The sequence below is a fragment of the Salvia splendens genome, chromosome 19 (assembly GCF_004379255.2).
Source record: "Salvia splendens isolate huo1 chromosome 19, SspV2, whole genome shotgun sequence".
Classification (NCBI taxonomy): domain Eukaryota; kingdom Viridiplantae; phylum Streptophyta; class Magnoliopsida; order Lamiales; family Lamiaceae; genus Salvia; species Salvia splendens.
In genome coordinates, this window is record NC_056050.1 from 27,182,137 (window position 1) to 27,202,986 (window position 20,850).

At 36.3% G+C, this 20,850-nt stretch overlaps 5 protein-coding genes across 9 annotated transcripts; 3 read left to right on the forward strand and 2 right to left on the reverse strand.

The window, feature by feature from the left end:
- The first annotated feature begins 1,756 nt into the window (after positions 1-1,756).
- LOC121778133 (WD repeat-containing protein 74-like) lies at positions 1,757-5,186 on the forward strand. The gene is made up of 13 exons (XM_042175438.1): positions 1,757-1,885; positions 2,285-2,379; positions 2,466-2,584; positions 2,755-2,784; positions 2,896-3,020; positions 3,120-3,299; positions 3,391-3,454; positions 3,549-3,656; positions 3,780-3,933; positions 4,170-4,259; positions 4,479-4,534; positions 4,728-4,785; positions 4,881-5,186. Exons 2-13 carry the CDS (start codon positions 2,298-2,300, stop codon positions 5,015-5,017), a joined length of 1,203 nt encoding a protein of 400 aa, XP_042031372.1. The 5' UTR covers positions 1,757-1,885; positions 2,285-2,297; the 3' UTR covers positions 5,018-5,186.
- A 560-nt stretch (positions 5,187-5,746) lies between these two features.
- Positions 5,747-12,267, forward strand: LOC121780095 (putative late blight resistance protein homolog R1A-10). 5 transcript variants are annotated; one of them, XM_042177616.1, is made up of 9 exons: positions 5,747-6,088; positions 6,990-7,099; positions 7,165-7,355; positions 7,433-7,569; positions 7,999-8,287; positions 8,361-8,467; positions 8,553-8,694; positions 9,412-11,908; positions 12,018-12,267. In XM_042177616.1, exons 7-8 carry the CDS (start codon positions 8,662-8,664, stop codon positions 11,872-11,874), a joined length of 2,496 nt encoding a protein of 831 aa, XP_042033550.1. In that variant the 5' UTR covers positions 5,747-6,088; positions 6,990-7,099; positions 7,165-7,355; positions 7,433-7,569; positions 7,999-8,287; positions 8,361-8,467; positions 8,553-8,661; the 3' UTR covers positions 11,875-11,908; positions 12,018-12,267. The 5 variants fall into 5 exon arrangements, with proteins under 5 accessions (XP_042033550.1, XP_042033551.1, XP_042033552.1 ...); XM_042177617.1 differs by having other exon boundaries at positions 7,447-7,569; XM_042177618.1 differs by lacking the exon at positions 5,747-6,088 and adding an exon at positions 6,777-6,912.
- LOC121779271 (uncharacterized membrane protein At3g27390-like) lies at positions 6,744-8,649 on the forward strand. The gene is made up of 8 exons (XM_042176581.1): positions 6,744-6,813; positions 6,990-7,099; positions 7,165-7,347; positions 7,433-7,569; positions 7,999-8,059; positions 8,108-8,287; positions 8,361-8,452; positions 8,553-8,649. The coding sequence occupies exons 1-8, from the start codon at positions 6,744-6,746 to the stop codon at positions 8,647-8,649; spliced, it is 930 nt and encodes a 309-aa protein (XP_042032515.1).
- Positions 12,268-12,992: 725 nt separating the features above from the next.
- Positions 12,993-14,113, reverse strand: LOC121779272 (ATP-dependent RNA helicase-like protein DB10). The gene is made up of 3 exons (XM_042176582.1): positions 14,091-14,113; positions 13,763-13,888; positions 12,993-13,406 (listed from the first exon to the last, which is right to left on the reverse strand). The coding sequence occupies exons 1-3, from the start codon at positions 14,111-14,113 to the stop codon at positions 13,253-13,255; spliced, it is 303 nt and encodes a 100-aa protein (XP_042032516.1). The 3' UTR covers positions 12,993-13,252.
- A 3,024-nt stretch (positions 14,114-17,137) lies between these two features.
- Positions 17,138-19,288, reverse strand: LOC121780393 (protein NOI4-like). The gene is made up of 3 exons (XM_042177987.1): positions 18,667-19,288; positions 17,658-17,855; positions 17,138-17,376 (listed from the first exon to the last, which is right to left on the reverse strand). The coding sequence occupies exons 1-3, from the start codon at positions 18,736-18,738 to the stop codon at positions 17,353-17,355; spliced, it is 294 nt and encodes a 97-aa protein (XP_042033921.1). The 5' UTR covers positions 18,739-19,288; the 3' UTR covers positions 17,138-17,352.
- Positions 19,289-20,850: the final 1,562 nt, after the last annotated feature.

Here is a 20,850-nt window from a genome sequence, read left to right on the forward strand (position 1 = left end):
CATCATATTTCAAGTGTCGTAAATCAAGAAACCCCTTGTATATCATTCAAAACGGGGTCATGTTCTATTTTACATTAGAGGAAAACTAAAACATAGTTTGTAATGTATTTTTTAAGGTATAAAAAGGCTCAAATCAAATGAGATACAAGATCTATCAAGTCCGTATTTTCTAACTCTTTATGCCATCACCTGTCTCGTCTACTTTCTAATGTAGTTCAGGTCGCCACGAGTTCGACTGAAAGAGAAGGGAAAATTGGGATACTACATGTAATATATTGAGAATTTTAAGAGAAAATCATTGTAATTTATAGGAGATAACAACATTTCTTAAATCCCCAAGTTGTTATTTGAAGTAAAATATTATAATCATATAGAGTAAAGTGAGATTGTGTACTAATTACGATAGGAGTCACTCTGATCACGAGTTTTAAGAAATGTAAAGAATAGTAGATGGAAAAGTTAGTGGAATATGAGACCCATTTTTTTTATTTTTGTTTTATAATAAAATGTGAGTGAAGTGAGTTAGTGGAATGTGAGACCTACTTGCCATTTATAGTAAAAATAAAGTGTGACTTTTATTGTGGGGCGAACTAAAATGACAAAGTGTGATTCTTATTGTGGGACGGAGAGAATATTTTCATAAAGGTCAAACAATAATCTTTTGATTTACTACTAGCTAGCTACTGTAGTGGTTCAATTGGTTGAAGCAATTGGTCATTTGGTCTTTCAACATTCAGTGAAATTTAATATTCTTATTTTCATATATGTATAAAATAACCGTAAAATATTTATATACATAAGCTATTTGAGTCAAACGAATTGATCGGCCCAACTATATATGCTATTCAATGAACACTCGAGGACTCTTGTACTACTAATTTCTTCATAAAATTAATAGCTAATCATTTTTTAAAAAGGCTTTAAAAATCAATATTAAGTAATTATAGTGACTCTTTTAATCGATAAATAAATACTCCCTCCGTCCACGAAAGATAGGGCTATTCCATTTTTATTCTTCGTTTTAGAAAAATGATAATAAATAGTTAAAGTGGATAAAAAGAAAAGTAAGAAAGAGAATAGTATAATAATTTGGGTTTTTACAAGTTATGACTATTTAATCCAATATTGATTCCATAAGTAGCTATACTTACCATATATAAACACGATTCAAGCTTACATTTACAAGTTGAAGAGCTAAGTGTGCTTACACCTTTGTAGAGTGTAAAAGCACGCTAATGGTTTTGGATTCGAGTCCATTGTAACACAGCCTTTAATTTATACTCGACTATATTATTCTCTCTCTTACTTTTCTTTCTATCCACTTTAACTATTTATTATCATTTTTTCAAAACGGGGGATAAAAATGGAATAGCCATATTTTTCATGGACGGAGGGAGTATAAATTAAAGGCTGTGTTACAATGGACTCGAATCCAAAACCTTTAGCGTGCTTTTACACTCTACCAAGGTGTAAGCGCACTTAGCTCTTCAACTTGTAAATCTAAGCTTGAATCGTGTTTATATGTGGTAAGTATAGCTACCTATGGAATCAATATTGGATTAAATAGTCATAACTTGTAAAAACCCAAATTATTATTAAATCACCATCTTAGTAGTACCAGAAAATTAATTAGATATATCAAACATAGATAAAAATAATTGATGAATGTAAAAGGGAGCCTCAATTTCATGTCCCCCAAAAGCCCAATAACACTACCAAAACCAGCCCATTTAATTATTGAATTAAAACACAAAACCTAAAATTAAATAAATTCAAAAAAATTTCCTCTCACTCTCTCAATTCCGGCGAGCACCATTACCGCCGCCGCCCTCTTCTCAGCCTCTGCTCAATAACACCAAGAAGCCTTTGACAATTTGTTCATCAGGTCAATTTCTTCTTCTTCTGAATATTTTTGCTTAGTGATGTTAAAAATTCATTTGAATTTTTAACTTGACAGTGAAAAAAATTGAAGGAAGAGATGAGTAATAAATTTATACAATAAAATGGTTTTTTTGGAGCTCAAATTATAGTACTCCTATGTTGGCTTCTATATAGAGATAAAAATTGTGACTATTTTCATGAACTTTCTTAGCTAGCGAAAATCTTTTTGGCTGTTGTTATGTGTGAAATTCAGCTAATGTTGTAGAAGATGAATGAGCTTGGAAATTTTTAGGTGCCGAAAAAATTGAGATAGAAGCATTATTAGTACTTGTGGTTGTAAATGAGTTCCAAAACTTATATATTTGAATTAATTTGTTGATTTGGACTGCTTCTCATGCATTAGATTTGGAAGAGTTATGCCGCGTACAACGACAGTGGAGAGTTCCAGCTGCCCTCCACTACGAGCCCTAACCTTTGACGTTCTCGGCCTCATCAAAGGTAAACACGAGCCAACGTCTCTTGTTTATTATTCGAGTTTGTGCTGAAATTGGTTGATATCTTGATTCGAATTTTTTGCCACACAGTTGTAGAGGCGCGTGGGGGGCAGAATGGAGATGCTGCTAAAGTGGTGGAACGATGGGGCGAGCCGGACGCCTCCAAATGTGTGCTTTCAGCTTCAATTCTTGACCGAGAGTCTCATCCGGTAACTACCTTTTGACCTCTTTGGTTATTGGTGTTAGGTTTTGATTGGAAACGAAAGCTATAGTTTACACACGTTTGTTAAAACTAATCAACAATGATGATAATATATTTCTGTCATATCTTCTAATCATTCTGTCACTTGTATTGCATGGAAATGTGCAAATCTTGCAGCTGATCGGTATTGCAAGGAAATCCGGATCTGTAAGTTTTTATAACCCTGCTTCTGGAGAACCGTTTGTGAACGATGTATTGCATACTGAAATTTTATGTGATTCACCAACATAAGTAATAAGTAATGTCTCTACATCTCAGGTTGAAATTATTAGTGCTATAAATGGGGATCTTCAAGTTCAAATTCCGGATCTATGTCAGCCTGAGGATGACTCCATTGTTGGAGTGCATTTGTTACAAAAGCATAAATCAGACTCGTCGTCTAGGTATTGTGTTCATAGTGAATGTTAATAGGTCCACCCCAATTCTTTTTTCCGTGGTTCCCTTCTAATTATTACCTCATGTGAAATTAACTCTCGATTTAGGTCATGCACACTGCTCGCCTCTACAACTAAAGGACACGTGAGAATGGAATCTGTTAAATTAGGCAAAACTCCAGCAAAATCTGTTCGTGACCCTTCTCCAACAGTGTGGAATGTATGTGGATCGGGTAATATTTTGTGCTCAAAAGTGAGTGAAGATGAAAACCATGCCTTGTTCGGAGGGTAAGCTTCTCTTTTTGAGTTTCCAATCCTAAAAGAGAAATGTGTAGTTGGTCGTTTACAGTATGTTTTGACATTCTTTATCATAACCCAGGAAGGGCATTGAGGTTAACTTATGGGATCTTCACAAACTCGAGAAGATCTGGACTGCGAAATCCGTAAGCATCAAGCTATCCGTTTCCAGTATGATTGGGGAGATAAGCACGATTGTTTCAATTAAACATATTAACGATTTTATTTATCTTTGTGTAGCCCCCTAAAGACAGCCTTGGAATTTTCACACCAACTTGGTTTACATGTGCAACCTTTTTGAGTAAAGACGATCATAGAAAATTTGTTGCCGGGACCAACTCTCATCAGGTATTTTAGCCATGCTTCAACTATTTTATTTTTATAATTTGTTGCGGGACCAAGCTTTGTTCTAGCACATGAGAAAAAAGAAACTTATGTTGATAACCTGAACGAACTTTATTAATCTGGCAGGTTCGGCTCTATGATATCTCTGCTCAGAGAAGGCCTGTGATTTCAATTGATTTCAGAGAAACCGCCATCAAGGCTGTTTCCGAAGATATTGATGGAAACACAATATATGTAGGAAATGGCTCAGGCGACCTTGCTACCTTTGATATTCGTACAGGTACTTTAAGTAAATTGGCAATATAACAATGAGTTCTGTAATCTCTAAATATCTATGTTTCTAAACATTCATTTTTTGCTTTTGTTAAAGATTATTTTTTTTGCATAATTACATGATTCATTTTCCTTCTTATTTTGAGTTTTGACAAGTTGTCTATGTGAAACAACATTTATGGAATTTTATAGACATATGGCGGTGTCATTTTTCTAATTTTATCGTTATTCAATATGTTTTAGGGAAACTTCTTGGATGCTTCACCGGGAAATGTGCCGGAAGTATAAGAGCCATTGCTAGGCACCCTGAGCTACCTGTGATTGCGTCCTGTGGTGAGTATTTGTTCTTCCTCATCCCAGTTAGGCACCGGTGTTATTTTAAATTTGTAGAGATTAAGTTCTCGGATCCCTTATAGCTCTAAATCTTAATGCTCATAATCCTATTGTACTTTTCTTTTATTCTTGTTTCATTCATGTCAAAAAAATCATGGAGCTTGTATCGTCCTATATCCTGGAGATATCGTTGACCTGGATATTTGGCTCTTGTATTAGGGCTCGATAGCTACTTGCGAATTTGGGATGTACAGACGCGACAGCTTCTCTCAGCGGTATGTCCATGTCATGATAAAGAAAATGCTCTGTAACAGATTCTGAGAATAAGAATTTCAATTTTCACGTATCTTGTGACGGGATAGAAAAATTGCATGTGCTGCCATCCGTGCTCGAAATGTTTTCATCTAGCTTATGACATTACATTACATTTAATGATGGGCTAACTGTTTAATTTTGAACTGATTGCAGGTTTACTTAAAACAACATCTCACAAGTGTTGTCTTTGATTCCCATTTTCGTAGCGAGGGTCTGTACTTAACTTCTCCTTTCTCTTCCTTCTATGTTTTACGACGAAGCTCGTTACTCCCTGAGTTCTAGGTAGTTAACATTTTTCTGATGCAGCTCCTGCACCACAAGTCGAAACTGCAGCAGAAGAAGATAAAGCAGATGCAACACCAGTGAAACGGAAGAAGGAGCTTCGCGGAACTAGGAAGGCGAAATCGAAGAGTAGCAAGAGGTCGAAATGCGAAGAAGATTGAGATGTTTCTGACATTCCATCAAGGAGAAGTTTTGACACCAGATTTTGATGTTGTAGTATCTCTGGGGAGCTGCCTGATATTAGTAAATTCAGACCTATTTTTATGAGAAATTTGTGTATTTATAAAACAATTTCAGTCACATCACTAAAAATCTAAGCTTTATTTGCAACATATTATCAAAATCCGTTGAACACTATAAAAAGTTCTAGTATCAAACATTAAAAAAAACTAAGGATAAATGGACGATTTATATTTATATGCATCATGGTCTCGATTCATGAATAGCTCGTCACGAAAGTAGCCATAAATTTAGTTTGAAAGCAACTAACAATATTATATTAATTTAATATAATCAAATAATTAATACGATTAATTTTTCATTGAATCTTACCAATTTATGTTATTATTGACAGACTATAAAATATAATCATGAAATCAATTATTAAACATTCTTATATCAGCAATTTTGAAAATATATTTATTATAGTATAATGCAAGCTTTTAATATTATGTTTTTTATAATCTTATGCACCACTCATATCTACATGGGATAATCTTAATGTGATGTAATGAATACGGTAAAATATTTTATTTTGATCAATTAATTTTATCCAAAATCAAAAATTAATCTTGTCACATCAAAATATGCTTATGATCAATTTTAAAATCTTACTAAAAGAAAAGGCTTTTCCAAGAATCAACTGTATTCTTTGCTTCCAAACAACAGCAGAAAACTGCTGTCACAATCTGGAGGAGATTTCCCTGCAGCAATCCGACAGTTTTCAAGAACCAATTTTTATACTAACATATCACCAATTCCATCTCTTCTTTGCCATTTTCAAAGTTTTTTGTGCTTGCAATAAGATTGGGTTCTGAAATTGGGCAACTCAAGAGGGAAAAAAGCTGTCTTTTTTGAAAAAAATCTCTTAATTTTGGAGCAGTTTTGGTTGGATTTGATTTAAAGATCCTAGAGAGAAATGGAACCCCCAATGGGGTTGTGGGCTTCTTTGTGGAGTTTCATACGTTTCTTGCCTTTCTTCATTGGCCTTCTAATTCTGGGAGTTCTCAAAGGTGGAGTATTTCCTGTTTTTTTGTTGCTTGATTTAGGCAGTTGAGTTCCTTCTTTTTTTGGAATGTTGGTAACATTTGTGTAGGTGTGTAATAGATGTCAATTATTTTGAAATGATTGCATGATTGTTCATCAATAAATGCCTAATTTGGGAGTTATTTAAGAAATAGATGAAATGGGAAGTTTTGAACAGAATTAGAGATGGGTGTAAAGTGCATTTTAGTGAGACAATATGAGAATTTCCCAATTTCCCATTTGGGAACTATGGATATATTTCACTTTTTTTGGGTAATTTTCATATAGAGTGTGAATTGAATACATGCATGTTTGTTGAATTTAGGTAGTTGTAGTTCCTTTCATTTAGGTTGATGTTGGCAACAATTTTCCCAGGTTTACCATGTGTGCAGTAGGTGTGTACTACTACTCTCTCCATCCGCCGTTAAATCTTACTTTGACTCGACACGAGCTTTAAGAAATGTAAATGAAAGTGAGTGGGAACAGTTAGTCGAATCACCAATGTGGTCATACTTTTATATATTAGTCTTATAATAAAATTGTGAGCAAGATGCATTAGTGAAATGTGAGGTCCACTGCCAAAAATAGTAGTAAAAGTGAAATGATAGCATAATTGCATAATTGTTCTTCAAGAAATGCCTAATGTTTCAGTTAGATTCACCACTGGTTTTATGCTTGAGAAATGGTGGTATGCAAGTGTTAGGTGAAAATGGTAAGTTTTGAACAGAATCAGAGATGAATGTTATGTGCATTTTACCCAGGCATTTTGAGATTCTCCATTTCGGAACTGTTGCCGATTTATTTCGCTTTGGTAGGTGATTTTTCAAGTGGAAATCGAATCTATGTTTCAAGAAATGTATCCCTTGCTGATTCCGTTTGTTGTTTCAGGTATTATGATGTTCCCGGTGGTGTTTCTTGTTATCACGTTCGGAATCTCTGTGATAATACTCGGTCTTTTTGCCTATTCACTGCTTTCATACCTATTATTGTGTTTTGAGGTACGTTCATACTAACTCCGCAGTTCATACACTGAGGCCGAACTGATGCATTCCTGTTATTGCAGCACGAAGCAATTTGGTCCCGGATTGAAGCTCGTGCTCTGCATTTGCATTCCCATCTTTGTAATAGCATGCCCCCCGTTGGAATTGCCTGTGCCGTCTTTGGTGGTGCAGCGTACGGCCTGCTTGCACCGATGTTTGCCACGTTCCAGGCAATCGAGGAAGGGAAACGGACAAATTCTATCACTGTATTTACGTGAGTGAATCTCTCCAAGTTGAAGTAATGCTCCTTTTTTCCCCTTGTGGCTTCGAATTATGACTTTTATTTTGCAGGATGGAATTTGTAGCACTCTGAAAGGAAGCTTCACTATTATCCGAGACTTCTTAGACGTTTGTTTATTTTCTTATTTCTCGATTATGGATGAGCTACGACATCAAGGACCTGCAGAGGGGAAATACTACGAGATCAGGTCTGCTTTTTTTCGATGCTATTAAAAAAAATCGCGTCTTGGAAATGTTGACGAATGACAGGTTCATTAATTTAATACTCCCTCCGTATTTTAAGAAATATGAAGGAAAGCGGATGGAAAACGTTAGTAGAATGTGGGTCCCGCTTTTGTATAGTACTATTAGTTTTATAATGAAACATGAGTGTAATGATTTAGCAGATTTAGTCCTTGTCAGGAACTCTTCGATAAAAATCGGTTGCAGATGCATTTATATGAGTTGTATATCGTGAAGTTGCTACTCATGTTACATAATAAAAACGATCTACGAACTTGCTACGAGATTTGGTAGAACGCAAGGAAGCACATAGAACTATAACTAGATGCTAAAAGTAGTATCATTCTTTCGGTAATGTCTCGTGCAGTTCGTTGAATTTCTGCTCTTTATCGCAGATTGATTTACGTTCCCCAAGCTCTAATAGCTGGGGTGCTCGGTGCATTTGTCGATTTTCCCGTGATCTCAATCATAGCTCTGTGTAAGAGCCCTTACATGCTTTTCTAGGGCTGGCATCGCTTGTTTCACGATTGCATCGGACGTGAATGGCCATTCTTGGAGACTATTTGCATGCCATTCGCTGGTCTGGCCATTCTACTCTGGCCGTTGGCGGTTGTCGGGGCCGTGTTGGGCTCCATGGTGTCGAGCATCTTCTTGGGCGCTTACGCTGCTGTGATCGTCTATCAGGTGAAATTCCCTTTGAACGCCAACTTACTTTTTTCGAACAAAATCTCATCCTGTTTGTTATATCAATTTTCAGGAGAGGTCTTTCTGGTATGGATTGTGTTATATTGTTGCTTCGGTTTCTATTTACGACGAATACAGCAACGATATCCTTGACATGCCTGAAGGGTCCTGTTTTCCTAGGTTCCGACATCTGCAACTGTGCTTCGTTTCACAATCGATTATCGTATGTGCAAACTAATCCTTTCTCGTTTGTGGATTCGTACAGACCACGTTATAGAAAGAAATCGAAGATGCCTCCATCGCACACTAACTCATCCGCTTCTATTTCACGGCCGAGTTCTTTCACAAAGGCGCCCTCATGAACGAGCACTCTAATGCCACCTATGGTCGAGTTGAAGCCTCTCAAGGTATATTTTTCGTACAATTTGAGAATCGTAAAACGAGAAATTACTAACGTTCGGTAACAAAACTAATAAAGCCGAAGAACGAATTGCAGAATTTATCAAAGTGCTTATCCACAAACGGATATTGATCTCCAAAAATAACAAACTCGGGTGAAAATAACAAACTCGGGTAAAAGTTCGTGATATTATTTGCCAAATTAAATGTTCATGAGAAAAAAATAATTTTTTTGAAAGTTCCATGATATTAAAGGTCCATATCCCATAATTAAAATGCTAGCCACACTAGGTTCGTATATTAATAGTTGGACTAGTAATTAAAGTAACATTAACCTAATAATTAAAGTAACTTTAACCTATAATTATAATGCTAGCCACACTAGGTTCGCATATCAATAGTTGGACTATTAATTAAAGTAAGTTTAACCTAATAATTAAAGTAACTTTAACATATAATAAATTAGTGTGTATCCGACAAATATAGAATCTTTTGTTGATTTTAAGAACGCTCCACACGCTTTCTTCGTCCAATACAAGATTGGTTGTGTTCTAAATATTACCTTATTATAATTCACATAGAGAGAGTTGTTAATCATGGCTGCTTATGGAGCTATGGTTTCTCTTATGCATATCATAGATACCCTCGACAAACATCCTTCCCCTCCCATTTCTATCAACGAAAAACAAGTTCAATCCCTCACTCAAAACATTACCTTCTTGCAGGAGTTTCTTGATTGCTATATTTCCCCTTTTGCTGATAGCCACGATGCTGATCCATTGGAGCGTCGCATTGCTGATGCAGTTTACGCGGCTGAGGATGTTATCGAATCCCATATTGTTGATCAAATTCAGAGTGGATCCACAATTGTTGCAGATCATGAATTCTATCACAACCTACGGAAAGTGATAGAAGAAATGGATCTGATCAACAAAGATGTGAAGAGCATTGCAGTTGAAGCTCAGACCAAGCAGAAACCCGTTGCTGCCTTGTCGGCGTCTTCTCTCACTGTGAAAGAAAGCGTGATTGTGGGCTCTGACGAAGTGTTTCTTGAAGTTTTGGATAAGCTCGCTGGAAATCAACTCAACCTCCAAATCATCCCCATCACGGGGATGGGTGGCATTGGTAAGACCACTCTTGCCATGAATCTATTTGAGAATGCACTTGTTAAGGAGTGCTTTAATATACGTGCTTGGACTACAATTTCTCAAACTTATAATGTTAGAGAAACACTTAGAGAAGTTCTTTTTCGAGCAAGTGGAGATTCTAATAGTGATCTGAGCGAGAATGAGTTGGGACAAAAATTATACCAACTTTTGTTCGGTAGGAAATATCTTGTAATAATGGATGATATGTGGAGCATAGAGGTGTGGGAGAAGATAAAATTTTTATTTCCTGATAACCATAATGGGAGTCGAATAATAGTAACAACTAGGCTGTCTGACTTGAGTTCTAAGTTGAACGAGACTTGTATAATTGACATGAAATTTCTAGATGAGGCTAGTAGTTGGGATTTATTTTGTAAGACTGTGTTCGGGAAGGAAAGTTGTCCAATTGAGTTGGAGAAGATTGGAAAGCATGTTGTAGCAAATTGTAAAGGACTTCCTTTGTCGATTGCTACAATAGGAGGTCTATTGGCAAAATCTGAGCACACAAAAGAATGTTGGGAGCATATAGAACAAAATTTGAATTCAATTGTTATTAATACTAACGATGAATTTTGCTTGAAAATATTAAGGATGAGTTATATCTATCTGCCGAACTATTTAAAGCCATGCTTTTTGTATATGGGTGTTTTTGAGGAAGATTACCGTATTTGTGTGTCAATGCTTAAGAAGTTATGGGTTTCTGAAGGATTTTTGAAATCAAGGAGTGGAAAATGTTTGGAAACACTTGCGCAAGAGTATTTTAAGGAATTGGTTGATAGAAATCTCGTTTTAGTTGATGAATTGGGGTCTACTGGAAACGTTAAGTATTGTAAAATTCATGATTTGTTGAGAGATATGTGTATAAAAGAAGCTGAAAAGGAAAGATTTTACCATGTCATAAGAGATGATCCTCCAGCCAGTATTAGCGAACGTCGAGTCGTTCTTAAAACTGCAGGGTTGTCAGGAACTTTGTCACATACTCGTTCCATAATATGTGAGTACGACAAAACATCAAGTGAGGATGAGACAGCAAGTGAGGATGATAAAGTTCTTCTGACTCGCGATCTTAGATTGTTGAGGACATTCAGGGCATATGTTTCTAGGGGGGATGCTTTTAACAATAATGATTATTTCCTAGAAAATGTGTTTGAATTGGTGAACTCGCGGTACCTTGCAATCCGTGTTCATCGTGAGTCCAGATTCTCTAGTTCAATTGATCTCCTTTGGAATCTGCAGACATTGATTATTTATTCATCTTCTTCGAACTGTCTTCATGTACCAAATGAAATTTGGAAACTACATCAACTTCGGCATCTTGAATTTCCAGGGTTATCATCGATTCTCCCGAATCCTCCTAGTGACGATAGTGACATTGTCATTATGGAGAATCTGCAAACACTCAAAGGAGTTGAGGCTTTGTTATTGAATGGGGAGGTGGTTAAAAGAATTCCCAATGTGAAGAAATTGGATTTAAAATACTATTTGGATAAAAAGGAGGGAGAAAACTGTCTAAGCTATCTTCAATGCTTCAGTAAATTGGAAAGCTTACGCTGCATAACCTGTTATCAAAGTGGTGACTTTTGGATGAGGATTAATTTCCCCAATTCTATCAAGAAGTTGGTTGTTCAAGACTTTTATAGCACGGAGTTTGGCGCAAAGTTGGAAGACATATTGCCTAAAATCGGTTCGTTGCCTCTTCTTGAGAAGCTCGTATTAGATAGTGGTGTCTTCAGAACCAGCAAGTGGGAAACAATTGAAGGCCAGTTCCAGAACCTCAAGTTTCTAGAGTTGTCGGATTGTGAAGGTCTAGTAAATTGGATTGTGTCAGACAGCTCCCACTTTCCACTTCTCCAGAAGCTTTGTCTCTATTATTTATACGAACTCGAGGAAATCCCATCTGAAGTTGGAGAAATAGCAACGCTGAAATCGATTTCATTGTATAGATGCAGTGAAGCAGTTGTGGCGTCAGCGAAAAAGATAGTAGAAGAACGTGAGGATCTATATGGAGAGCAATTACACCTTCTTGTGGATGTAGCTTAGAATGCAATTTGGTAAACAATGGAGTGCAAAAGAGGTAATAAACATGCATTGTGTTTTTATGTAATTTGTTTTCAATCTTTTTTGCATTTGATAAACATTGCACTGCGAGATAGCATTTACATATGAGCTCATATTTCTGTCAGTGTTGTTTGCTGAGCTCATATGAGCAAAAGACTGGCTTCCTCTCATTGTGGAGCTGAGTGAGGCCAGACCCGAGGGACAGAGAAGAGGAAGAATGGCCGGAGATTGGTGGCGCGGTGGAGGGAGTCGACGGAGGGAGATTCTTCCATGGCTATACACAAATGTTTATTTGTATTTAACTTTTTGTTGTTTTAGTGATGTTAGTGATATGATTTTGAATTTATTTTATAAACGAAACTTTGTTAGAGACTATTTTTGTGGAGCAGTATTGTTCATGATTTTTAGAAGATAAAAATTAATAATTTTTAACTGATGATATAGTTTTGCAAAAAATGTAAACAAAATCAATAATTTTATAATTTTATCAAAGTAAAGAAAAATAGGATTTTTTTTTTGGTTTTGTGTGATATTATATTTAAAACTCTTATGATTAGATTAATTTTATGTGGCAATTTGTAGGTTTAAGATCTAAAAATATTGCCAATCATTTTCCATGGAACCACAAATAAAATTGAATTTGCCTAATTGAAATATAGGAAGTTGATTACGTAGATTGGGCTAGTACACATTATGGAGAATCTGAAAACACTCAAAGGAGTTGAGAATTTGTTATTGAATGAGGAGGTGGTTAAAAGAATTCCCAATGTGAAGAAATTGCGTTTAATATACTATTCGTATGAAAAGGAGAGAGAAAACTGTCTAAGCTATCTTCAATGCTTCAGTAAATTGGAAAGCTTACGCTGCAGAACCTGTTATCAAAGTGGTGACTTGCAGTAAATTTAATTTTGACATGCATTTATAGATAACAGATTATGATGAATCAGAGTACAAATAAACTGCAAGCTGGTTACAGGCTCGATTTTCGCCCGAGTAACAAAGTGCATCCCGACCGGGCTTCGAACTTCTTTAAGGATAACAAACTCCAAAGTGCACATGGATACAAAGCATTATATTAGTGACAAAATAGCATCATTAGATCATGTGGAGCAGCAAAAGAGACTTTCAAGACCATGTTAGGTTGTGCACCAAAACATGTACAGCAAAAATTTACCCACCCTAGAAAAGTTTACGGGGGTATATCAGGGGTTCGACCATGACATGCGTAACAAAACGCAAGAGTACCTAGCCATGTCGGGTCAGGCCAAAGCAGGTTGATCTTCCCTCAATGGTTGAGTTGGTGCATTGCTGCCATCCTCTTTGTGGTCAGTTGCCATCAAATTTCTCTGTGCTGGACTTCTTATTCTGAATTCCGGTGGGGGCATCTGCTTCTGCTTCTGCTTCGGCTTCTATCTTTATTATTGGAAGCAGCCATCATGCTCTCGTGAAAGCTCTTCTGATGAAAGCTTCCAGTAGCGTTTGAGTCGTGACCAAATGACCACCCAGAACAATACCTGTAACAAAATTGAGACTTACATTACATCAGATGAATCACAAATAAAATACTCAAAATGGTGCCATGTCATCTGTTATTGCAAAAGAATTAACATAATGTTGAATCCAGTAGAATGAATGTTGATACATCAATCACACAATCTTATGTATTTGAGTGTAGAATTTAATACTAGTGCAACGGACGGATTTTCTTCCAGAACTAACAAAATCGAATGCAGATAAGTAAACAAAAAAACCAAGATGCATAGAAGGCAAACATTCCAGTGGGGCTCTCATTATCAGGATTCATGCATGTGTTGAAGTATTTTTCCTAACGACTGATTTAGGCCTAATTATCAATTTAACAGCTACCGACCTAATATCCTTAACGTCCAATCCACGAGCAGCAACATCAGTGGCTACATGATCCCTTTCACCCTGACATTTGTCACCATGAATAGCAGCAGCTCCAAGTTGCCTATATAGGTTTTCACCACATTTTCTTAGTAGAGCAAAAGATAATTATCTTTGATCCTGCTTGTTGAGACCAAACGACGACGCTTATCCATTTGTGATATAACTTCAATATGCTGTTATATTAAGACAAAAATCAAGTTAGATCAAAATTCATTAAACTTGATATGCAGCAAAACAGGAGAAGCTATACTGTATATTTAAGAAAACAAAATTAAAGTAAAGCTTACCTGGGTGTTGGCAACAAGCTCATCAGAACAAAATTTGATGGAGATAAACTCTCTCGATGTGTTTTTCATTGTGTGTAGTATGTGTAGTTTGAGAATGAATTAGTTCGACCTCTTTGAGAATTGGAGGATGACAAGAACGACAAATCCGGTGGAGGAGTGCTCAGCGTTGGCTTACCGGCTTATTGCATTCTTCAATCACTTCTACGCTCAGTGAAAGCCGACACATGTGGCATATTGCTAAGTAAGCGATCCGGCTTCGATTCTTTTCGACCTTTTGTTAGGAAATAAACACAGATAATCACGAATATAAAAGAGAGAAACACAAGAATTATTTATAGATTTTGATCGATGTAGGCGACAACGTGACTGAAATAACCTCATCGAATAGGCCTTCGGACAAGTTCTTCGAGTGGTTTCTCAATCCGCTCGTGATCATCAAGGACCAGATCAAAGCCGACAAGCTTTCCGAGGAAGAGGAGCTATACCTTGGGAAGTTGGTTTTACTGAGCGGAGATCCGATAAGGCTGAAGAACTCCAACATCGGCTGGGTGCCTAAATCCGAGATCAGGCAAGCCGAACTCGATGCTATTGCTCGAAGGTAAAGATTATTGTTCGAAATATGCTAGATTCCGTTATTGCCGCACTTCTGATTTGATTCCCTGCTGTGTTTTCGAGGAATCACTAAAACTATAACGAGATATCCGACGTTCAGATGTCGTTTTGGTGCTAGTACAAAGTGCATTCTCGACGAGCTTGCTAGGAAGAACGAAGGTAGCGGAAACCCTGGCAGCCGGAGTCCATCGCTGCAGAAATCGAAGAGCATGTTTGGGAGGGTATTTAGTAAGAAATCTTCGAAAGGTCGATCGAGCGATCATAGCGATTCGCAGGAGAATCGGACGGCCTCTGAAAGAGATGTCGAAATCGGATGAGTCTGTTGTTTTTGCTTCTGCTGGTAAATTTGCCTTTCTTAGGTATGTAAATCTAGTTACATTGCAAATCCATTAATATATATGCATACTTCCAATGCAAACCTTTTGTTTGTCTTTTGTTATTAATCTTTGTAGCTTTTCTTTGGTTTTTGGCATATAATCTGTTTATCTTTTGTTATTTTGTAGTAAGAATTTTTTCAAATTCGAGTTATTCAACATGATAATTTTGTATCTCTACAAAACATAAGTTTAATTGGCTAGCAACAAAAGTACCCGTTAAACAGACAAAAGTGGTGCTCAGTATTAAACAGACAAAAGTGCTCAGTACTATGTTCGTCGCTGATTACTGAGCACCCGATGCTCGTTGAATGGCAAAATTATTGTGCACAATCAAGTGCTCGGTAAACAAACAACCAATTTCAAAGACAATTTATCGAGCTCCAATAGTGTTTGGTAATTATTCTCCTATTTATTTAATGTATTTATACATGTTTTAAGTTCTTATCATATCGCGTCAATATGAATAGAACCATAATAATTTTGTGTTCGTATAATGACATAGATCGCATTTGTACCTTTACGAATCGTATTTAAGCAACAGTTTGTATAACGCCACATATCGCATATGTACCTTTACAAATCGTATATAAACAACGAAGAATCGAAGTGCAATATTAAGACACCTTCGATCAATAGATAAACTCATACATACAATGCTAAAAACATAAAAATCTAACCAAAACTCACTTAATTACCAAAAACAAACCATATCTAAGAATGTAAATGTCGAAAAAAATGAAGTAAAATTAAAATACAAAAGTTAAAAAAATAAAACTGTTTTTTTGCCACTAAACCACTACTACCTCCATTCTCTCCCTCCCACGTTCAACTCTTACTTAATCGACATAACTCTTAACCAGAAACATTAATCTTTTTATTACTACTTATTTAAAACCCCATTTCCCAAACCAAACAATTAGAATTTAGAGCAAGATTTTAATTTCTACTCATCAATGGCGTTCAACTCAAGCTTTATGCTCGTGGCGACGACGGCAGCGACGTTTTGTTTACTAAACCTGAAATTGACACATTGCACGGAGTTCAACGTCGGAGAACGCAGCGGTTGGGCCGTTCCGCGGCCCAACGACACCGATTTCTACGACAATTGGGCCTCCAACAAGAGGTTTAAGGTTGATGACACCATAAGTAAGCTTTCATGCATGCATACAAATATCTTTAAATATATGCCAAATAATTTTTCGTTAGTGTCGGTCAAAAATGTCATGGTCGCCCAATTTTTTTTTTTTTTGAAGAAAATGACGTTTTTAAAATTTATATTGTGAAATTACAATTTTACCATACGTTTAATGATTTTAGGGTTCAGATACAAGAAGGATTTAGGTGATGGAGGTGAAGAAAGGGAATTACAAAGAGTGCAATTCGAGCCGGCCCAACTTCTTTTCTAATACGGGCAACACCGTCTACACTCTAGACCGGACCGGTTTTTTCTACTTCATAAACGGCTTGACCGGCCACTGCGAGGTCGGGCAGGGTATGATTGTGTGGGTCGTGGCACAGGATGGCTCTGATGGAGCCTCCCGTGCTTCGGATTCGGATTCAAACACAATCAATGTATTTTCCTCGTTTGGAATTCTTCTTGCCTTTTATTTATTTTCTCATTAGCTTAGTACTATTTAAGTTAGGGTACATCAATATTTATTTTTGTATGCTCTAGTTTGTTATTATTAGTATTATCTCAAACTTCGTTTATGGTAAATATTATTATATTTTGGTCACACGTTTGATGGGATCATTTAATTTAAATTGTTTTCTTATAAAGTGAAACCATTTATTCACTTAAACAAATAAGGTAGTTTGATTTGATGTAGACAAAAGGAGTTTTGATCTCACTCGATATTGTTTAAATAATGTATGTATTATGAAACGATCCTTTCATTTCTTTCTTTCTTTCTTTCGTTCTTTCTTTTTTTTTGCTTTTTCTATTGCGAATTTCATAAATTCTTCTTTTCAAAAGGGGAGACGCGCGTATAAATCGTGAAGCAAAAACTAGTCAATAGACTCACTACTCATTATAAAAAAAATGTTACATGTGTATATATAAAATCCTAACAAAAATATCTATGTATCTACCCTTATCTGATGAACCAAAATATTTTTTTTAAAATATCAATAATGCTTCCTCATTTACTTCTCTGATTGCGCCAACTCGAAGATCTGATAGATTGGAAGATAATCGTACCAAGCCAAGCTCTCGAGTTTAAGTTTCCTGTATTACATTTGTAGCTTCATTCACAATATGGCGCATTGGCATTTCAGAAACAACAAAGCCACTTTTTCTGCACAATATTGGAATATATTCAAACGTAAGACATGCATAATTCCGAAATTTATGCTCCCTATGTTTGTGATTATACGCCTCGTTTTGCTCTATTACTTGTCTTGTTGCACTTTTACGATAAAAACGACTCACTGTTAACTTTTTTGACATAATTCTTCACATTTCTTTAAACTTTGACTCGTCAAAAAGTAAGACATGCATAATCACAGATCGAGGGAGCAATACAGTTTAAGTTTCATTATTGGAACTAGAGTTATATGCAATTTGGGAGGAAAGAACCTTGTTAGGGTCACATTGGGTCGACAACCGTGATTGTGATCGAGCTGGCTCTTTGTTTGGCTGGCCTTGGCCTCCGCTGGGGTTGTTGCCCTTCTTTTCATCCCTAGCCTTGGCGAAGATGACCGTAAACCCATCGGCTGAGGCAGGGTTGTTCACGTCCCACTCACCATATTTTGGCAACGGCTTACCCTTTTCGCTCTGCAATAATTAAATTCTCATATTTCACTTTATCAATATCATGTCATCAAGGATAATATTATGTGAGGAAAAATAACATGAAATTTGATCAAATTCTGAAAGATAAATTTATTTGCAAGCATCTCACAACGTTAAAATCACGTTGCCTATGTGTAATATATTAGTGATGTTTTTCATCAAATAACATCGTTTTTGTATGAATAGACGATCACGTTTTATGAAAAAATATTAGAGGATCACTGTGAACAAATCCAAACTTTATGTTTGCATGGTAAAATATGAAATCAATCACATCTAATCTTTTTATTTCCAATAATCTAATTCACACACACATGAATGCATGAAATGGATAAAAATCAAATTTTGATTATCAAGATTGGAAGAGCTTACAGACGTCATGAAGGATGGGTGCCGAAATTGCAGAAAAATGAAAATGGAGAGAGAACTATAAGAGAAAAGAAAACACACACATATAAATAGAGTGTGTGGTTTATATGATTTTAATACACATGATGAATTAACACAATTCACCTAAATAAAAGCCGAGAGTTATTAAGTGGATAATCATCTAAGTAATAAATGGTCCTCCATTTTCTAATGTTCTCATTCCTCTTGTATAAATCATTCAAATAAATGAAAGAAAACCACGTTCAATTGAAAACAAATCCAAAACTTATAGTTAAAGGTTGTATCAAGTTAGACTCAAATCCGAAACTTTTGACCTCAGACATTAAGGTGTCTTCTTCGACGTCTAGAGGTGGAGTGAGCATTTTTTAGGTCTAAAAATTACTTAGTCAGAATTTCATAATACCTCTGTAATTTGCAAGCTATTGCATAGAAAAGGCCATAACAATGAGGAGCCCTCAGGCTCGAAACTGTTCATTTGCTCGACTTGTTTCCCAGACTCCAATCGAACTCATCCGATAAGATGTGAATTAGAGAGAGAGCTTTAAGAGAGTAAAGCGTAAGAGATAGAGAGACGAGAGCAAAAAGAGCACAGATGTGGGGGCATAATGCGTAATTGCATAAAGCTCTGGTTGTTGGTTGGGCGAGCTCGATGGCTTTGTTTAGGAATGTGGAGACAAGGTACGTTCTTTATACCCTCCATGACTTGTTTAGGAATGCCTCTCTTTACGGAGTGCTTATTGGCCCGTTGAATACTTAGACCAAGGAATCATTCGAACTGCACCAAAAGAGCCAAAGACTAACTAAAAGTACCAGACGGCGAAACACAACTCAGTTTGTAACACGCTTACCTTTGAAAAAAGGGAAAAAAAACAAACAAGTCAGAGAAGTAAATTATGATTCATGTTCACAGGGTTACAAATTGAAGTGTTGGCAGATTGCCATTTAACAAACAAGTCTGAACACTGCATTATTGAAAACTTCACAAAATCTGGACATTTCTCCTTTCTTTGACAATACCTTTTCACCTGCAAAATCCAACACACACACACATCAAATGTTAATCTTGGGGGTTTCATCTGTATTGTATGCAAAAAAGTAACTGCAACAATTCATATGTCGAAACAGAATCAAGAAAAAAGGAGACGCCGTATAAAACTAGCTCCAACAACAGCCAAAAATGTAGCTGCATAGGAGTTGGATACAGACAATTGGGGGGAGGGGAACGTCAAATTTCGAATAAAATCACAGATTTCTTTTCATTTTCTAATTCTTTTTATGTTCTAATTATTCTCGCTTATGCTCTCCTTTCGTTTCGGTTGGGATGGACATGGAACCAGGGAATAAAATGAAGGCATGGAGAAGTGATGTTGACATGACTCAAGACAGTAGAGGAGAAAGGGTGCAAGGAAGTAACACAATGTTAATCGTTACCTATAAGCCACACTCTGTAGTGCTAGGAAGAAAATATCAGATGTATTCCTTTAAATGAATCCTAATTCAGCATCTTTATTTGCAATTACAAGCTTTCTTGTATGTAAAACATAATCATGAAATATATACCCGGACTTCACCACGTAGAACCATTATAATGCAGGAGAGGTGAAGCTCAAAATGTTATAATTACGAATTTTCCAATAAAACTAAAAGAATTAAGGATCTCTATGATAGGAAACAGGTTAGTCTTCCCAAATCCGAAAAACATAAATGCACCTTGCAGAACTGGGGAAAGGTAAAGAAAAACTGTACATTTGGTTCTCAAAAGAATAAGCACAAAATTAGATAACATCAAACACCTTCATGAGAAAAAAGATACTAGCAGATTTATCGAACCCCCTTCTTTTCTTACCACACACAATATCTTAGAAGCACGAAACATTGCAGAGCGATCAATTAAAGGGTATTAAATTGAGTCCGCGGAGAAATTTTATGCACCACTCAAAAGTCAAAACAGTGAGAGTTGGAACAGTAACTAAAGAGTCATGAAAGCAATTTGGTTGAATATTTACTAGAGTTGCACTACTAGCTTATAATCCCCCAATCCTAAGACTCAATGGCCAAACAAAGGTAGTACTTTTGCAGAGAAAAATGATGTCTTTTTCTTCAATAACCATGGCATATCCATTGAATCTAATTTGGATTTCAATTTGGTGCCTAAGCCTTTAACTATGGGATGATGTTACCAAAAGATGATTCATTCATAGTTAAAGGCAATTGAATCATCAACCCTGTTTTGTAAGAAAAACGAGATGGAGCTGAATCAAGGATATCAATTTCCAATGAAATTCATGTTAATTTCATCTCATCCTAAACATATTTTAAAATAAAAAATCGAATTTCAGGTTGAGAGAGCCATACAAAATAACGTAATTTGACATGGCTAGATATTGAAAGCTTGTGAAAATGAGAGTTTTGAGGAGTCTGACCGATAATTGGTGGCGATTTCAGTGATGATCGGTAGAGTCGGAGTGAGAATGAGATTTTGGGGCGTAGATCTTGTTGTAAGCGGTTTCACCGACGAGGTAGATTCCGAAGGCGACGAGCGCGATTCCGAGGCCAGGTGTGGCGTGGCGCCACTGATTGGTCAACA